This window comes from Eublepharis macularius, chromosome 1 (assembly GCF_028583425.1).
Source record: "Eublepharis macularius isolate TG4126 chromosome 1, MPM_Emac_v1.0, whole genome shotgun sequence".
NCBI lineage: Eukaryota > Metazoa > Chordata > Lepidosauria > Squamata > Eublepharidae > Eublepharis > Eublepharis macularius.
Genome location: NC_072790.1, coordinates 135839296 through 135859606, shown reverse-complemented (window position 1 = coordinate 135859606; position 20311 = coordinate 135839296). Strand labels below are relative to the sequence as shown.

General features: G+C 42.3%; 1 protein-coding gene across 1 annotated transcript in view; it reads right to left on the bottom strand.

Annotated features, from left to right (window-relative positions):
* IGF2R (insulin like growth factor 2 receptor) overlaps positions 1–20090 on the bottom strand; it is a 123754-nt gene extending 103664 nt beyond the window's left edge. Inside the window, exons 1-2 of the mRNA XM_054970116.1 lie at positions 19846–20090; positions 9441–9574 (exon numbers count right to left, since the gene is read on the bottom strand). Coding sequence (XP_054826091.1) covers positions 9441–9574; positions 19846–19997 — 286 coding nt within the window. The 5' untranslated portion in view covers positions 19998–20090. The remainder of the gene's footprint in view (positions 1–9440; positions 9575–19845) is intronic.
* Positions 20091–20311: the final 221 nt, after the last annotated feature.

The window sequence follows — 20311 nt, the reverse complement described above, 5'->3', positions numbered from 1 at the left end:
AATATCATCAAACAGAAAAAAGAACACCTGAAAGTTCATTTTAACAGAGGGAACACTGGTCAGTAATAAGATAGTTGTGCAAATTGAACAATTTCAGTGTTTATTGTTAATTAATCTCCCTCTAGAGTAGTTACCAACCAGATTTTCTCAATTAGAAAATACCAACACACTTTGAAGTATGTATGTTAGGAAAAGAGAAGTTACTGGGTATGGTTTTTATTTTTCCTTATTCACATTTAAGCCTAACATTGCTTTGGCTGCTAAATTTATATCTGGATATTAAGCTATATATATCAAGACAAGATACTACCTTATTATTCTCAACTATCCTCTGAATCATTATCTGCACTAACTTTCTGTTGTTATATTAACTTTTCTATATTGTTACTCGGCAACAATCATAGTCATCTAGAGTCTCAGGCTGTTATCTTCCCTACTCTCCCCTACCCCAATTTTGGGTGACCAGGAGGGACACTGCTTGCACAGCTGCTGTATCTTGAATATTTGCCCAACAGGAATGAAAACTCATCCAAAATTCCCTTGGGTTTTGCCAGAGCTATTCAGAGTTTTACAGGAAACAGCAGGAATCAAAAGGAGCCCAATGCTTTTCATTCTTCTGCAGCCAGAGAAGAAATGGAAACCGTCTGAGGCTATAAAGGTTAATGGCATTTTATTGAGCCAATATCTTGTTCTCTGGAAGCAATTAAGATAGATCACATCTGGCAAGAAACACCCTGAATCATCCAGAATCTGAAATCCTCTAGAACCAACAAAACCCAGGAATACTAGAGATGTATCTTTTATACTAGAGGCATAAATCCACATGTTCACAGAATATAATTTTATATAAATTGATGGTTTTATCTTCACTAACTAAACTAACCCCCCAAAAGATGCAAACTTGTTATAGTATTTAGCTTCACTGACAGTTCTTTGAGGTTGCGTCCCACATTGTGGACAGTGATTTGTTTTCCTTTAAATTAAAGTGGTAAACTAGCAATCCATACCAGAAAAACAACTAAAACCGTGTAGCAAATTCATTAACTATAGGTGAACCCAAGCCTACATGCAACATTCTATCAACTGAAATGATGTTTTTTCATCTAGAGGGAACAAGATTCTGGAAAGTGTTTTAATCTGGGGTGCACAGGGTCCTGGCAAGGCCTATTGAGTTTTACTGTGATCTTGCAGAAGGGGGGGGGGGGCACAACACAATCTTGGAAATACCTAGTACTACCCTACAGTTGGAAATTGGTAAAGTGCGATCTATCAGTAATTACCAGTTGCTATCTATAAGATAGAGAACTTTAGAGCACCAAAAAACACAGTTTGAGATCCACTGGTTTCTTAGCCAGTATCTGGTCCTGTATGCCAGAAGTCTTTTTTCCTTTTGTATATAAAAGGAGGAGAAAAGATAAGCTCTCTCTCCAGTTAGTCTGATTAGGAGATTCTAATAATCCTGCACAAACAGCAAAGAACACATGGAAGTCTAAGGACAAAGACTATTCTCAGCCATTACAAAAATGGTAGCTTTAATTAAACTACCCAAATTCTATAACTAGAACAAGCAGGTTAAAAAAGAAAAGTCAGACATCAGTAAACCAGGGTCCCCTTACTGCTACTTAGGAATCAGGAATATGTTTCCAATGAAGTATCTAGAATGAAGTTCACTGATAAAGTTAATATATATTAAGTTTGTTTTATTTTTCTTCCCTACTGCTAGATTATTCCCTACTGCTAGATTATCAGGACAACAATAAGGAATGGCAAAGCTACACAGTACTTGCAGCTAGGGGTGTGCTATTCGGGCTTCTGATTCGGGATGAATACCTGAATCGAACCAGATTTCTAAAGAAACTGGGTTGGCCCGATTCGGGAATCCCGAATCAAAGCTTTCTGAAGCAATTCGGGTAGCTCCAGAAAGCTTCGGCACATTTAAACCCCGCGCCCTTGCTACAGCTGATGGGCAGAGCCACCAGTCAGCAGGAACAAGGGGGGATTAAACTTTAAAGTGCTCCCTGCACCACTTGCAAGCAACACAAGGAGCACTTTAAACTTTAGCGATGAGCGGTTTAACCCCCCCTTGCTCCAGCTGACTGGTGGGCTCTGCCAGTCAGCTGGAGAAAAAGGGGTTTAAAGTTTAAAACACTACTCGAGCAGCTTGCAAGTGGTTTCAGGGAGCTCTTTAACCTCCCCTTTTTCCAGCTGACTGGCAGAGCCCGTCAATCAGCTAGAGCAAAGTTTACCCCCTCCCATTCTCTCTAGCCCTCTAGAATGGGTGCCACATGGCACCTGCCCCCCTCCTCTCTGTCCTCCCTCTCCTTCGCCAGAGTTCCATTGTACCTGGGGCAAGCCCCTCTTCCTCCCTCCCAGCTCCGTCTCCTTCCCTCAGTTGCATTCCTCCCAGCCACAAGTTTGGAGCGCTCCCCGTGCCACTTGCAAATGGCACGGGGAGTGCTTTAAACTTTTAACCCCCCCTTGTTCCAACTGACTAGCGGGCTCCACCAGTCAGCTGGAGCAAGGGGGAGGTTAAAAGCTTCCCTGGCTTTTTCACTTTGATGTGCTCCAAATCTTTACGGAGCATACTGAAGCGTCTTAAATACCCGAATTATTATTCTGGATTATTTTCGCAAATCAAAACAGTTTAGAGTTTAATATGATGAGATTTACTTTTAAACAATATATTTTTTATTTATTTATTTATTTATTTATTTCATTACATTACATTTCTAGACCTCCCTCCCCGTCAGACGGGCTCAGGACGGTGTAACAACCAACAATTTACAACATAGAATTTAAAACAATAAAAGCATTATGAATAAACAATTAAAACATTTAAAACATTTTTCCGTATACAATAACATTTCTCAGTGGCGGATATGAATATTAAAATTCAGGGACTTTGTGAGCTCCTGCATGAGTGATGGACGTTCTTCAATGGTACGGACAACAAGAGGACAGCCTAGCCCCCACCAAATGCCTGGCGGAACATCTCCATCTTGCAGGCCCGGTGGAAAGATAACAAATCCCGCCGGGCCCTAGTCTCCTCAGACAGAGAGTTCCACCAGGTCGGAGCCAGGGCTGAAAAGGCCCTGGCTCTGGTAGAGGCCAGACGGACCTCCCTGGGGTTGGGGACCATCAGCAGATGCTTATTAGCTGATCGAAGCAACCTCCGGGGAACATATGGGGAGAGGTGGTCCCAAAGGTATGCTGGGCCCAGTCCACATAGGGCTTTATAGGTTAACATCAAAACCTTGAACCGGACCCGGTACTCAACTGGTAACTAGTGCAGCTGTCAGAGGATAGGTGTTATATGTGCCATGGTTGGAACTCTGGTACAGAAACAAGGCAGAACACTCTGCAATTGGAGGTAAATGATCCAAGAATCATACAACAAAGCGAAATATAATGAAAGTCAGTAAATATACAATTGCATATATTAAACACAGTAGTCATGCAATAAGCTCAAGCTAGTAGGCTAGAAAGCTGTGAAACAATGAAACGTAAAGGTGCAGGCACGCTGCTCCTGAAAACTGAAGAGAGTCCAAACAGTGAAAAGTCCACTCATAAAAATTCCACGAAGTAATAAGTGAGTTCATCTGTCGAAATAGCTTTGGAAATTCACAGTATGTGAAAAGTCTCTTTTCTTCTTCAGCATACATATGCAATGTGAGGAGAAATGTGGGGGAGGGGGGGGTGTACTCCCCTGCCCAACAACCTGAGCCAGCTGCTGCCAGTTGTTTCATGCGCACACACCTCCTCAGGGAAGACTACAGCCAGAGGCCTATACAAGCACTGGAAAGATAACAATTCTCCCTACAATTCTAGGTAAGGTACAAGAGTGGGCAAGTATAACTAAATGGACTCCTTTCTCTACTGTTAAAGGAAACAAAAAATGAAACATAACATTTACTGACAGTCATTCATTAACTACAGCATGTTGGCGAATAGTTCGACTAGTATTTAGCATGCATTTGATCTTCTGTATTGTTAACCACCACAATAAGTCTTATGAATTTGTTTCCAATAATTAAGAAAACATGAGAATGCCAGATGGAAAAAAAGTTTTTCCTATGCAAAGTGCTGAAGAGGTATTAAATGCAGCACTTATAAAGTGTTCCTTTCAGAATGATGAATAAATCACTTGTTTAAAGCAATGTTAAAACAACTCATACAGAAAAATTCATGTTTCTGCAAAGCTTTTAGGTAACGATTTGAAAAGTGAGGGATTATTAAGAATTTTATCTAAAGGAAATAAGACAGAGAACTGCACAGGGAATAACCAAAGAATGACAACTAACAAACACAAATATATCAAAACAACAACAAAAAGAAACTATGTAAGTTAAAAAGAGGCTTCCAATTTTCTCCACTACAAATAAGTATAATTCTAAAATCACTGTATGTTACAAAGTAAAGCTCTCTTTTTTCGAATGTCCAAAGTCCTTATTCCACAAACCCACTGTTCATCAAATCTATTTCATGTAAAAAGTCTACAAGGTCTTCCAGTCAACAACAAATGAACTTATTGTCTTTTCTCTAATTAATGAAGTTTTGCCATTGTTGCAAATTCCAGCACTTTCACCAGCCATTCCTCTATTGTGGACAATGTTGGACTCTTCCAGTTTTGCACACGTAATAATCTTGAGACAGTTTGGTGCAGTGGTTAAGAGCACAGGACTCTAATCTGGAGAGCCGGGTTTGATTCCCCACTCCTCCACTTGAAGCCAGCTGGGTGACCTTGAGCTAGTCACAGTTCTCTGGAACTCTCTCAGCCCCACCCACCTCACAGGGTGTTTTGTTGTGGGGATAATAATGGCATATTTTGTAAACCACTCTAAGTGGGCATTAAGTTGTCCTGAAGGGCGGTATATAAATCAAATGTTGTTGTTGTTGTTGTTTTTTGTGGTGGTGGTGGTTGTTACTTGCTGCCATGGTCATACATAAAAACAAAGTTCCACACTTCTTTCCAACTGAGTGTCCATCAGTCCCATAAGAAAAGACTCTGGTTTCAATTGTATATTAAACTTTAAAATCTTCTGGATTAATAATTGTATTTGTATCCAAAATCTTTTTGCTTCAGTGGTATTGCAGCAATTGATTTTCATTAGAAGCACTCTGTTGCCTGGAACCCACCCACCCCCCCTCACAGAATCTGGACATGGACTTTATGTATGAATGGGGCTTAACTTGGTACTGAGGTCAATATGATACATGAAGAGGGGAACGTCATGGGACTGGCAGGGTAACCCCCTGATCAGCACCCACAAGCCACCCTCTCTGCAAACACTCTGGAGTGGCCACACTGCACCCAGATAAATGGGCCTGTTTGCCAAGATGCCAGCCCCTGCTAAGATCCCTACAGGAGAAGTGGATACAACTATCTTTCCTGTGGATGCCATAGCAAAGCCAGTGCTGCTGTCATGAACTAATTGCACATTGCACTTTTGATGTGCAGATACCAGGAAGCAAGGCGCCTCAAACTCTGGGAATCCCACATCAAGACAATTGCCTCCAACTATCAAAACAGACTGCAATAAAATGCAGATGGCTCCCCATTTATCCTTCCTTTATATCTTTTCTTCTCTGTGGCAGTGTCACCAAGTACCATCAATAAACTCAATCGCTTCCTTCCCGCTCTTTCCCCTCTCCCGTTCTCTCGAGGTGTTACCAAGAAAAACATTAGATTCCAAATTATCCATCCCGGATATCTTGTGTCCTGTTAAAGTGGCACATTAATTGCTTTTGTTAAATTTCCTGAGGACCATCAACGGGGTACAGATCATTTCACTTGTCCTGCCCCAAGATAGAAATTGACTATATAAGGGAGATGCTCAGACCCCTCCCCTCCCCATCTCTCCCTCCATCTCACTCCTACTCCGCTCTACCGAGTGTAGTGCTGGCCATTACACTAAGCACTCTCGCTGCCAAGGATCTCTGCTTCTCACTGGACAGGTGTGTATTGCCCATCAACGATACTCCTGCTAGTGCAAGTCTCTATATTTTTCCTACCTGTATTTCCTAGTCTTGTAATGAATGCATGCATGATTCTTGTACTCTGTATTCTCAAGATTATTATGTAAAGGCTTTGATTCACTGAAGTATTAGTCTCCTCTTTTACTGGACGGGGTCCAGGACTTCTGACCCTGATATACATTGGTCATGATCCCTTAATAGCAGCCTGCTGCTTATTAATTCCCCATCTTTAGGGCAGTTTGGCTAACAACTTCCTTAAACAATGCAGGCTCCACAGACTCCACTCCCTACAGGAGAGAGAGGTCTTTGGCATAGTTAAGAGAAATTACCAGCTTCATACACACCTTTTTTTTCTAAGACAAGAACGCATGTTAAATACTAGAATAGAGATGGGACCCAGCACTGGGGCAGTTTAAAGTCTGCAGCCCAGAAAGTCACATTGAGCAAAGAGATGTTTGCTAATTAACAAACAAATTCGGACTCAGGAAGAGTCACTCTTATATCTTTATAAGGCACTCCTTCTTTGGTAGGCTGGCTAGCTTTCACACAAAGAATACAGCAGCAAAGAAAGACAAAAAAAACAGTATTTTTATTTCACTTTTGTTTGCAGAATTCATTATTGGCATAATTCATTCTTCTTACTACTTGGCACTTATAGGGTGTGGCTTGCTTGATGCCACCTACTGAATTTCTGACAAAGATTAGTTTTGTTATTATGGACTGTGCTGATTATGCTGTCTCCCTTTCTACCCACCAATTCTGGACATGGAAAGATAGGCTAAGCAAGCTATCATTCCTGGAAAAAGCTGAAACTAAGGAGTGTTCTCTAGGCCTTAGGCAGCAAAAATAGAAGATCAAGACCATAATGTCTGAACCATCCCTTGAATCGGCAGTACACATACACAGACCATGTTTATTTGGTGTACAATTTAATTTACACAAACTGATAGTATGTATTTATGAATGCACACCTGTCTTCTCAAAACTGGATAGAAGAATTATGCAGCTATCATGAAAGTCATGAAATTTGCACTAGTGTAGAAAAAGCAATACCTATCACTTTAGGCCATTTTACTACTATGGTTGAATTATCCCAAACCTTACTCTTTAGTCCATATGCTTCAAAATTGACTGGTACACATATATCACAGACCTGTAACAGAACACATGTAAAACCAAAATATAGGGCTAAAACCGCAGAAGAGGAACTCCAAAACAAGCTTGATAGCCCAAGTAATTTATATTCAAAAGGAACTAGAACTCAATTTTGAAATCAGTTTGTTAAAAGGTATGATTGATGTGTGGTTGTTTTTCTTTTCTTTTCTATGCCTCTAGGCATAGGTCTCTGTGTCTCAATTTTTTACAATATTTTTATGAAATGTTTTTCATGCAATTTAAACACTACGTATAATAGGTTTCATATTTTAATCAGTCTTATACAATAGGATTTTAGCTTATTTTTGAGTAAGAAACAATATGGCACCCATGGCCACCATGGCACCAACCAACACTTCCTGGCACACATCTAATGTTTAGAATGTGGGTATGGCCCAGTGAAGCTTTTTTCAAGCAGAGTTTCTGATTGGCTGTGCAATTTCTTTAAAAGTTCCTTTGGCAGCAACTGCCACCACATCACAAGACTCTTGACTATGTGACAGAAGGTAAGCTGTCTGTATGCAAGAAAATATTTTTAAACGTTTAAGTGCAGCATCTTCCTGAAATGTTGAAGAGTCACTGTTAAAAGAGTTCTGCATGTGTTACTGGAACTGCTCTGTTAACAGGACGGGGAGTTAGCTTAGCAGTCCAGAACTAGAACAGCGCGGATCTAGCCAATGTATACCAAGGTCTTGCCAAACGGAAATCTCTGTGACAAAGAGGCAAACTACAAGTATTCAATCAATAACGTGTATTTTCTAATGGCGTAGCGTATGCCTAATCTTCCACACACATACAAGATTGCATACAAGAGCTAAGGAATACAGAGTAGGATAATTAGAGACTAATACACAAGCTGGGTATCACGATGAATTGGGACAAGCTCACCTTCCTGAAGTGGAGTAGAGATCTCAGCAGCGAAGGGGGGGGGGGTCCAGTGCCTGCACCAAGACCCCAGGTAGATGGGTAACACTGAAATTAGGACAGGAATGACGCGCGCCCTCGGATTCGAGAGGCTAGCTTATATACCCTCAGAGCACCCAGGGGCTGGCGCCTTATTCTGTGGTTCTCACGACTTAAATCAAAGAAATTGAGCCCATCGGGACTGCCTTGATTGGACCATGTTTGAAGTCTGATTAATTTATAAATGACACCTTTGGGGAGAGGGGCTGGAAAGGAAGAAGGGGATCCGGGCCGTTTGCTCGTTCCCAGCGCACATCCTGGTGCCTTCAAGCCCGGAGTTCAAAGGTTGCTTTGATGTGCGCTTGTTGATTGCCCTGGCTGACTGATGATCAATCTCCATTCTGGCTAGGTGTTAAGAAATGCGGAGGAGAGTGGGATTCTCTTGCAGCGTACGTGATCTGCTCGTTTCTTCGCAATGGCTTCCCAAAGCAGGCTGTTCCCCTCTGCTTCTTGGCTGTTGGCTAGGGCTTACCCGCAGATTGTCTGGTAGTGAGGGCAACCAGCCCACGGGAGGCTCCCGGCAGGAGCTGGCCAGGGAGCGCCTGGCCACCCTCGCGGAAGGTTTCCCCTGGCTGGCGTCTGGCTGCTGGCAGCGTAGCTAGAGCCCAGAGTGAGGCAAGCTCTCATGGCAGGCAAGGGAGCAGCGTTTAAGACACAGTCCATGGTTGGCAACAGGGCAGCATCACACAGGAGAGTCCAGATATAAGCTTGAGCAGGGCAGTGCCACGTAAGAGTTTTGAGAGCAATTGTCCAGGAACTGTCAGTCTGTTGCAGCATCAGATATGAAACTGACACGTGTATTAGAGGAACACAGGCACGGCAGTCTTTTAGTGTAGAACTCAGACCCAGTTCGTGGCTGGCCTCTGGAGGGAGGGGGGGCTGCTCGGTAACACATGATCCCACTTCCTAACATTGTGGTTGGTTCTGCCTCCAGCAATAGCCATTTTGTAGTAGTAACCATAATCTTCTGTCATGATACCAAAGTTGCCAACAGGCTCAAACAGGTTGGGGACTCCTGATCTATATTGGTAAGCATTAGATAGTTTTGCTTGTTTTTTTAAAATTATCTCTTCTAGTTCACCCCATAGAAAATCCTATACGAATTAAACTCCAGGGTGTCAGGTATCTTGCATATCATCTGTTACTGGGTCCTTTTCTAAACTGGAGATGCCAGGGATTAAAACAGGGATCCTTCTGCATGAAAAGCAGGTTTTTGCAACTGAGCCATGGCCCCTCTCCTATTAGACATAGCACCAGACAAGGATGTCTTCAACACAAGGAAAAAGCACCAGCAAATGACAGTTGTGTTTTCTACTCCAACTACTGTAAATAAACCTTTGACTTACCTACTGAGAAAGAGTAATTAGTTTTAATGTCATAGGCACAAACAGCACTGGATTTGTCACACTTGGTGACACCACCACATGGATTTATTTCATAGTGCACATTTTTCTGTGGATCAACAGCTTCCCACGTATACCTAAAAAAAGAAAGAAGTCTAGGATGGATTTATTTCACCAAACTGCATTTACTAATATCCAATTCTACCCAGCAACTCGTTTTAGAACCAGCTGCTTTTGTTAATATTTGACACATGAAAATCCTTCAACTGTACTGCTAACAACCAATTTAGGACTGACACAGGAAATGTTATTGCTATATCACCAACCACCTTCTTGAAAGATACAGTTCAGATAATTTTACGGCAGTGAAACAAAGGATTCATCTTTACTAAGACACACAAGCCAGCTACATCTTGGAAAAGTGACTGTGCACATGTAAGAGAGGTATACAATAGCCAGAATCTAAAAGGCTTCCTGTGAGAGAATGTGGTTGCTGACTCCAGGGTGGGGAATTGATGAAGATTTGGGGTGAAGATGGAGATCTCATCACAGTATAATTCCATACAGTCTACTCTCCAAAGCAGCCATTTCTATAAGGAAACTGATCTCCATAGTCTGGAGATCAGTTGTAATTCCAGGAGAACTCCGGGCCTTTACCATGGAAGTCGGCAATCCTAGAACAGAAGGTACTTCAACTAACTCAGGGGGGAGACCTTGATTTCCATCACCTCCTCCTTCCAGGTGCCTATTCATGCCACCACATGAAGATGAGCCCCCCAAAACACTGGAGTAATGGTAGCACGGGTTGCAGCAGAAAGGAGATGGGAAAAGTCTTACTGCATAAGCTGAAGTTTGCTTGCACTTGCACTTCTCTCTGTCCCAAAATTTGCTTCTTAGTATTTAATGTGAAAAGATAAATTTTCCCCATCTGTATATTAATGCTTCCAGAGTCAAGTATTTCTATTAGGTCACTACTCAAAATGAGTAAATTCAAGGGAAACAATGAAACATTAACAAGCCACACACCAGAGAAATAATCAAGTTAAGATGGTAGTGAAATAAGGTTTGATAAACCTGTTTCTTTAAACATCAATAAGATCAATTTAAAATTGAACTGCTACTGATAGCTCATATTTAACTTCTGAGCATTAAGCAACAATGAGTTCAACACATTCACCCTTTGTTTACAGCATTTGTGCCCTTCCTTCTTCAAAAAAGATGTAGATATTAAACGTCATCAACTAACAATATCAGATAAATTTTAAAATGTTTAAAACTCAGCTAACAATAAAACCGAAATATTTAAACCCATAAACAAACCACCTGTAAGATTAAAAGCAGCAAGCCAGTTTACAGAAAGTCCCCTCCTAAGAATAACAGCTGCTCTGTACTTATATACTGCCGCACTCAAAGCAGTGAACAAAGTCAGTGTTATTATTATGACCACAATACAGCTGGGGCTGAGAGCAGTGGCTTACTTAAGGTCACCTACAGAGCTCATGGCAGCAGTGGGATTTGAACCATCAGAGTGCTGATTCACAACCCACTATGCTACAGCAGCTCTCTCCGTTCATCTCACAGCCTGTGGAAGGACAGAAGCTTGGGAGCTTTCCTCTAGTAAGCTGTAAGAACTACAACTAGGGGCATAACTAGACAGGATAGCATCCCCAGACGGGACCGAGGAATTCCACAGTCATTTTAGTGCCTAACAGGGAGATTTTTAATAGCTGTAAGGACTTGATCCTAACCAGGCTTGCAGCACAGCAGGATCAAACACTGTCCCACCTTTTCAAGGGCCAAAACAGAAGCTCTGTAAATATGACCCAAGCCACTGGGGTGTTCCATGTTCACAGGTGGTGTCATGACAGCCCAGTGACTCTGACTCGGAGGGCTCAGAAGAAGAGCCTAAGGAGCCAAGACCAAGGAACCAAGAGGGGCAGTGGGAGTAGGGAGGGCCTGATGCTGCAGCAGCACCTGCCAACCATGCTCCAGCAGCAACAGAAGCCACCCTACCAGACTCTGCCAGGGAGACCTTGCCAGGGGCTTCAGAGATAACCACTAGACCTCTGGCAGCCAGGAAACAAACCCGATCCCACACGAGCAGCATCAGCAGAAGGCCTGGGCTGAGACGGAACAAAGAAGGCAAAGCGCCAAATTAGCAGCAGGCAATCTAAGCCTGGATCCAGAACTGGGCTCTGAGAGTTGTGCTGCTTCACAGAATCCTGGCCAAGGCACAGCTCAGTCTCAGGAGCCTCAGTAATTGCCAGTAGATGCAGCTGAGCCAGATTACCACTCAGCCTTTTTCGGCTGAAGCCTGATATTGCTGGATCAACTGGTCCACTAAGTTCAAGCCATGTGCTCCAGCTCAACTTCCAGCCTCCCAAGTCTAGTCAGCCAAGCCAGCAGCTTTACTCCAGAGGAGCCCAGAGCCAGCCAGCCTGCAGAGCACAGGGCAGGTGGCTCTTATATGGCTTGGAAGTATTTTAATGGCTGAACATGAAGGTTGGTAATTTAAAGTCCTGCCCATGGATCAGCACACGGATTCAAAAAGCTACACCTAACAGACCATCTACTTCAAAAGCATGACCCTAAGGAAGCCTTCTTTTCAGCTTTCGGTTTCACATCACATGACTCCCAGTAAACCACAGAATATTTGCCATGCAACATGCACCAAGTCAGGCAAAAAGGCTACTTGAAGTTCTAAGCAACAGTATGTCCAAGGCCTAGTTCTCAATGAAGGGGCAAACCTGCTGTGGGTCATACCACTTCAGACAAAAGGGACTCACATGTTTAAATACACTCCAAAACAGCAATATTTCCACAAATGCAGCTAGGTATTAATGAGAAGGGCTCTGGTCTAACTTCTTTTTAACATACTAGTTTCTATGTGGAATTTTCTGTGAAGAAATATTCCAATATGTGAGCCCTCACGCCTAAAGCGATATGGCACAGAAACAGGCCTGTCACCTAGGGGTGTGCAATCCAGATCCAGGGTTTAGGAGGGAAGCCAGATTTTTACCCATGCAGCTAAATCTGGCTTCCCTGAATCAAACCAGAGAACCTGGAATCCAATCCAGGAACCTGGATCCATAACCCCAGATAAATACAGGTAAATGCAAGAGATGAGGATTCAGCTTCTGGTTGCTCCTCCCTTGGCCTCTCCTGCATGTAAAAAAAAGCAGAGGGGGGCAGTGAGACAGGAAACCAGGAGTGAGTGACTAATCTATGCAGGAGCTCTCTGCCTGCCTTCTGTGAACAACATTGGTTCAGATGGGCTAAGGTGCAACAGTGCTTCAGTTTGCTTCAGTTTGGTTTGGGTGGAATTCTGTTTTAACATGATTCTCTGTTTTGATGTCAGTCCCCTTGATTCTGGGGCAATGCAGCCATTCCCTTGCTTCAGTTTGGCTCTGTTAGGCTTTCCTCTTGCATTTGAGAATGTGCCTTTGGCCACTAGTAGCCGTCCCCCTGTGTGTCTCTGCCTAGGAGCCTGCTTGGAAATGTTTTCCCCATAGGAAACAATGGAAAGTGGTTGGGGGCAGCTTCTTCAGGAGCCCATAGTCCAATCTTCCTGAAACTTAGAGGAGTTCTTTAGAGGACAGTCAGGAGTAGGTTTCCTGCAAATTTGGTGCACTTTCCTTGAAAATTACCCCCCATCAGCCTCCCGCATATCTCCCAGATAGTCTTCCCCATAGGGAATAATGGCTGAATAAATCTGGGATTCTCTGGTACAGCTTAACCAGATCAGAGAATGCTTCCCAGATTTCAGGAATCCCAGGGACGGAGGGTCAACATGAACACTGCATAAAGCTAAAATGATATAAACTGTATTTTAGGGGGGGGCGGGGTTCCCAACAGCAGACCATGCAGACTTTGAAAAAGGAGCTCATAACAGCATTCATTTCTAACTTTTTTATTTAGGCCATCTTTCCTGTTCTTCTCACTATAGACCTCTTGCTTCTGTGCACACAGAATTCAAGATAGAAAGGTGGTAACAGACTGAAGTTTACACCTACATATTTGAAGACAAATGCCCTTCTGCTAATCAGGAGCCAGTCTGGAGAAAGTTCTCTGCAAATTTGGTGGAGTTTCCTTGAAATATATGCCCCCTCCCAGCCCACTGGATAGCCCCCAGATATTTTCCCTCCATGGGGAATAACGGCAAATAAATCTTAGATTCTCTGATCTGTCTTGAAATCTTTCCCAGATTTCAGGAATCCCAGATTTTTTGAGATCCCTAAAACTAAACTCTGGATTTCCCAGATTTTTTTAAAATTATTTTTGGTGCACACCCCTACTGCCACTTCAGTGCATACAAAGTATATCTTAAAACCGCATCGTGGAAACAGATTCTATATTCATATTAAACTGGGCAGCTTGGAAATTGTGAGTCTATTCTCAACTAAGACTAAGTCCAGGAAAAGTATCTCTGAGTATGCAAAGACCACCTTTCCCTTACTAAGAATTAACTGCAGTCTCCTTCCTTCTGAAGCATGTATATTTCAGGGGCAGGTTGCCTCTGAGCAGATACAGGTGGGGGTTTCATGTACTTCCTTTGCTCCATAAGGGACAAAGCCCAGCACCTGATATCATCTCCCCCTATCCTTCTCTGCTTCCTGTCACTTCACAAAACAAAGATAAAAAAAATTCAGCAGAGTAGGGTAGTAATTTTTCTTTTTTAATGGTCATTCTGATGCCTTACCAATAAATTAAGGTATATCAAAAGAAGTGTCTTCCAAGGCATTTCCTTACCAAACCTATATTATCTTTCAATCCTCTACATACCAAACTGAATTTCTCAATCAAAATTCCACAATCTAAGTGAGTTGAGAAGGAAGTGGCAAGTAGAAAATACATCTAATTTGCATTTAATATGGATGTTTAGAGGGTGGAAAAATTAAATAGGAATTCTTCCCTGGTAGATATTGTGGAGAATGAGGAACAACAATCTACATAATTTAAGAATATTTTAAACTAGTTTCTCTTATTGCCTCCATAAGCTCTATAATTTGTGATCAACAGTTATCAAAGTGGAGGGCTGTTTCCATGACTGAAACTATATAAAATTTCAGAGGAAGATATACCACTTGGGGAAGACACTCCTTTATAAATGCATGTGACAGAAAATCACAGAATAGACACAGTGCAATGAAGAGGAACTAAATGTTCTAAAACTGAACATTTAGAGGGTGGATTTTCCCTAAGACAGAACTCTGAAAGTTAAAATCAATGAAAACAGACTGGAGGAAGTCTGTATAGGATTGCATCATGAGGCAGTTAAATCCTGCTTATGCTCAGTTCCATGGAATTCTGCAAAGAGCCTGCACCAGGACATCTGACTACCACATGATTTTAGCTTACACAGGAATGTTTTCACTTTGCATTTGTTCATTCTGACATTTCACCTGTTATTGGCCAGTGACGGTCTGTCTTGTCAAGATTTTAAACACTTTCAATTAATCTGAGCAAAACTGAAATTGAGAAGCATAGTATAAAAATTTAAGAGTGCCTTAAGCTTAAATTCATTGTTTGAATGTCTTAAGTATTCTAAAAATCCTGTGGAGAGTGCCCTCAAGTCATAGGTGACTTATGATAACCCCTGCTGGGGTTTTCAAGGCAAGAGACTAACAGAGGTAGTTTGCCATTGCCTGCCTCCGCAACCCTGGTCTTTGTCGGAGGTCTATCATCCAATTATTTATTTATTTAATACCCCGCCCTTGCCACAGATGAGCTCAGGGCAGCTGACTAACCAAGGCCGCCCCTACTTAGCTTTTGAGATCTGATGAGATCAGGTTCACTTGGGCTATCCAGGCCAGAGCCTAAAAATTCTACTGAACCATTTAATTTCGTTTGCTTTTGCAAGACCTGAGCCAAGAGGGGAAAGTAAGATCTTACATACAGGTTTTCATATATTTAGCTGCCTTATACCATTTGGCCCATCTGTTTCTGAATAGTTGTAGCTCTTCAGGACCTCAAGTAGAAGCGAGTCTCTTCTAACAACTGTCTCCTGAAATCCTTTAACTAGAGATGCAAAGGATTGAACTGGGGACCCGCGGCATACAAGACCAGACCGAGCCCCAGTCTTTCCATCCATCTAGGGTGAAATTAGAATGCCAGCAGGAAAGGGAGAGGGAGAACAAGCCACGTATCATAGTAGAACATCATGCACACTTCCTGTTTATTGGGACAGTAAACTACCATTGATATTTAGTGGTGGTAAAATAAAGATTACATGGGCAGGGCTCAAGATGTTGGTGTAAATAGTCAAACTGATTTAGTACGGTTATTCTGTACTTCCCAGTGTTCAAGAATTTGTAATTTTGTAACATTCCCACCTGTATAAAACAAGTTCCTTTTACAAAACACACACCTTAATTTCTAAGAAAATGTTAATGCATCCAAAATTAAATTTACATTTATAAGAGAACAGCATCCAGCAAGTGTTACCGTGTCAGTTTTAAACTGAGTGCTACTATACTAATAACAACACACATTGTAAACCACTCTGAAAGGGCATTAAGTTGTCCTGAAGGGTGGCATATAAATCAGTATTATTGTTATTATGTTATTATTATTCCTCTACCAGTTAATGGCTAATTTAAGGCGGCAGAAATTTAAATGAACACATCTGCATGACAACCTCAAGCATATATCTGCTAGGTCCAATTTCACTCCATTAAAACATTTGAATTGCTCTATGCTAGAACAATAAGAGCCATAACAATAAAAGCAGAAGTACTGTCATGTATGACAGTACCGGACAGACTCACCAAAACAAGAGGTTGTTTTCTTTCATTATCTCTATTGAATGAAGCCAACATACTATGGATGGAAACCCTGCATACGCAGGACAACTCATTTACTAAACAAATCAATATGCGAGGTTAAGTGATTATTCAAATTTAGAATGATTTCAACACAGCATGAACAGTGCTTTTTGCTTTCCCACATATTCCCCATTGAAATACATTCTTTGCTTTAAAGGTCCTATAACTCAAGCTAATTAGTTAAGCTTTCTTATATGTACATACTCAAGAATCTACTCCAGTTCTCCTAATCTTCTCACTCAGAAGTGTGTGTGTATTTGATAAGTATATGTTCTTAATTTTTGTTAACCCATTTCAATGGTCTCTCATAAACACATGCAGCAACAATCCATTTATGTTTACTTCAAGGAATAAAGTTCTGGGAAAGAATGAGATTACAAGTGGCTGACAACCCATCTTCTGCAAAGAGAACAGCTTGCTATTAGTCAGACAAATGGGAAACTTGCAAGGAATCACAGGGGAAGTATTTTGGGTATACAAAAGTCTAGTCCTATAACACCAAAATTACTTCCATCACCATTTGTCAACATTTAGTAAACAATTTTTTATTTTTATTTTTAATCAAAGCTGGGGTAAATGTTTAATTTCAGCAAATTCTAAGCATTTCTAGAAGTTATTTTATTGCAGTCATGTTTGTAAAATTTAAAGACAATAACTCTCATTCACAGAGGTCACTGGGGCACCTCATCAGTTCCATATTAGATGGATGATTACAATATCCCTTCCAGGATGTAAGAGAACACATGCAGAACTATAGCTTTGAAATTCTACCTACATAGCCTGCTTGGATTATTTGTATTTGTGGTGTTACTCCCTCCCCACTTAACAAACTGTAAAACACACAAGCACTCTTACAGCTCTGAGGGATAGTTGCCTGAAAAACATTAATTACAACTCTGAAACTGTCAGACTTGCCTAAGGATATATTGGCAATGACCAATACAACATTCATTGTTATTAGTTTTATTAAGCAATTATTCTGTGAACATGGAAAATTTGCCGAAAAATTGACTCATCCAATTCTCTTAGAAGGAGGAAAAAGATGGGAGATTTTCCCTCCCTCCTCTAAAGCACAAAAGCCGTAAGCTGCTCAACAGCAGGCAAAGAACTTGCTCATCACCCTGAGCAATGCAACAAAATACTTCCATCTCCTCAATTCTGTGCTTAGAGTTCTTCAGTTGGGATGGGGATGGATACTCAGCTATAAAATGGGTAGGACCCCTTAAACAGGCCAAGGGTAATTGCTAGTTAACCTCCTTCCCAACAAGGAGTGTTCAGGATTCTACGGTGTCAGAACACTTAAGGATCTTGGCAAGGCGATAGGAAATTAAGCAGGGGTGTATTCCTGATGTTGCATCTCCTGCTTCAGTTTCCCTCCTGCCACTAAGCTGTAGGGAAGCAAGCCATTTGCTTCAGCCTAGCCAGGCAGAGTGAAGGTATCTGCAAGCAGGTTGTTCGGTGCTCATTCTGCCCAGGGGCTAAGGTCAGCACATACACACTGTTTTCATTTTCCTATTTCAAGGGGAGCAAGTTTGCTTTGGGGGATAAATAGGAAATAAATATTTTTTCTATATACTCAGGGATTCCTCCAGGCATAGGCATGCTTTCCCCTGCCCCCAGCTCACTGAGGGCATACAAGGAATCACTAGGAAGAAATGGGAAGGGGAGAAGAACAAAAAAACTATTTGGAAATGCCACAGAGAGAGGATCTGCATATCTGGGGAGTCCTAAGTATGTAAAAATCTCTATCTTGCCTACAGGTGGCCTGGTTTTGCTGCTTTCACATTTGTGAAAGGGGAATGCATAAGAGGAACAGGTAGCTTGAGCTTGAGAGAATGACACAGAGAAAGAGCTACAAATCTGGCTGGAGGCAGCAAAACTGGGGATTGCCATCTTGGTGGGGCTACAGGCCCTCTCTGGTAGTAGGATGCAACATTAGTTGATTTGCTACCTGCAGAAGTCGTCTTTTGCTTTCAATATGTTCTGCTTGTATATATGTAAACAAAGGAAACATTACCAGAAACACTTAACATTTCTCTGCAGCTGCACTCCTCAAAAAAACACAAGCCGGAAACATTGCTGAGAGAGCTAGAGAATACATAGTATTAGCCTATCTTACAATGTTAGCATACAAATTACTGAGATAATATATGTAAAATAATTTGAACACTAAAACAGTATGACTTTGTTGTTTAATATGGAGACACAGCACACAAGCTTAAGGCGTTAACATTTTCCAAGCTACTCTGAGCATAGAATGCTTCCTTTACATAAAGTGTAACAGATAATTGAACCTCCTCCCTGCTTTCCAATGAAGTTACACCCACCTAGAAATTTTGTAACAGCTCTTCCATGTCCTGGAATAAGTGACTTTTCCCCACTATTTACCTGCTATCTTCTTACGTTAGCACAGGAAAAACCGGTTCCAACTGCTAGGTTTCTAACTACACATGCTGTTTTAATCCTATGCAATTATTTTGATTTCACTGGGTCCAAGCACACTAATCAAGTTTATATACATATCTAGCAATAATAATTTTATCCCCTTGGATTTCAGAAGGCTCAGAAAAACAACAAAGCACATGCTGCAATAACATTCTTTTTAGGGAAATGTTATTAAACATGCCCTGACAAAGTGATTATAGTAAATCCAACAATGTACTAAAAACAGATTACAAAGAAATATACTAAATGTCAGAAAACAATGAGATCACTACCCTTCATGGCAGGTATAGGGAACCCCACAGCACGTGCTGACAGCAGCACAACAGGCCATTCTGCTTGGCAACCAGAGACAGAGCTCTGCTCAAGCAACCAAGGTACTGGCAGCACTGTAGGGGTCAGTTATTCGAGAAAAGGCATCAGGCATCACCTCCCAGACCTGCACAGTCATCAGCCCAAGTCCAAGGCAAACCCCTGAGATGCTAAACAATACTGCTTGGTCTTGGCTTGTTCCAAGCATATCTGGTCAAGTATGGTCATCTATCCCTGGTCATCTATCCCTTCCCAATTTTGTTTGCCAGCATATCAACATTTTTACAGGTAGGTGTTGCCTTTTTTCCAGCCCTAGGGCCAAAAAGGTTGCCTCTCTTTTCTTTATGGCAAGGTACTGCTTTTGCACTTTGGCCAAACTGCAGAAACAAAGAGTTCATTTATCCATGTAAGCATTTTACAAGCTACACAGCAACACGCTTCCTATACAAGCTGTTACACACAATAAAGTCTAACATTTGCCAAGGGAGGACAGAAGCTGTCTCATTCCCTACAAAAGAAAGTCCCGGATCATAAATTAAGCAAAAAGCAACTTTTGTTAAATATAGAATCTCCAAGTTACACCAAACAACTTAAAAAGATGGAAACTACTATAGAGAAAGGCTTAAAAACCTGCTTAAAAACCTAGGCAGGGAGTTGTGTTACAACTGTTAAGCTCTATCACTATCAGCTGTATGCCAGGCGCTCTCCAGAAATCGAGGAACTATCCTTGGGCGGCGCCTGCGAGGCCAGCACCAGCCCTTAGAGCAGGGCAGCTGCCCTAACTGCCGGGCTAATGTGACAGCAACGGGGTGCGTGTGTCTCCCACTCACCCGCACAGCGCCTGGTAACTGAAGCTGCTCTGGGCTGCTACGACGGGGCTGGCGTCTCCCTGCAGCCCCCGGAGCAAGAGAAGAAGAGGCAGCCAGAGCAGAGCCCCAGACCGGAGCCAAGCAGCACCCTCCAAGGGGCCGAGGCGCCCCATGGTCGGCAAGACGCGGCGGAGCTCTCGGATCAAAAGCTTACGAGGGCTCCGCTAACATGACCGAGCAAGAAGGAGGAAGGCAGAGAAGAACGGGCAAGGGTCATGTGACTCCCTCCCCACTAGCGCAGCGCCATTCATGTGACCGAGGCCACGCCTGACACGTGACGGTAGTCATGTGAGGCGAAGTGTGATGACTGCTGTTGGGAAGAGACGGCGATTGGTTGGTCTCCGCTGCTAGACGGAAGTTGCGTCGCCGCCCTGTGCCCAACGCTGCTGATGCGGGACGATTTAGTGCGGGTCCGTGCTGTGATTCC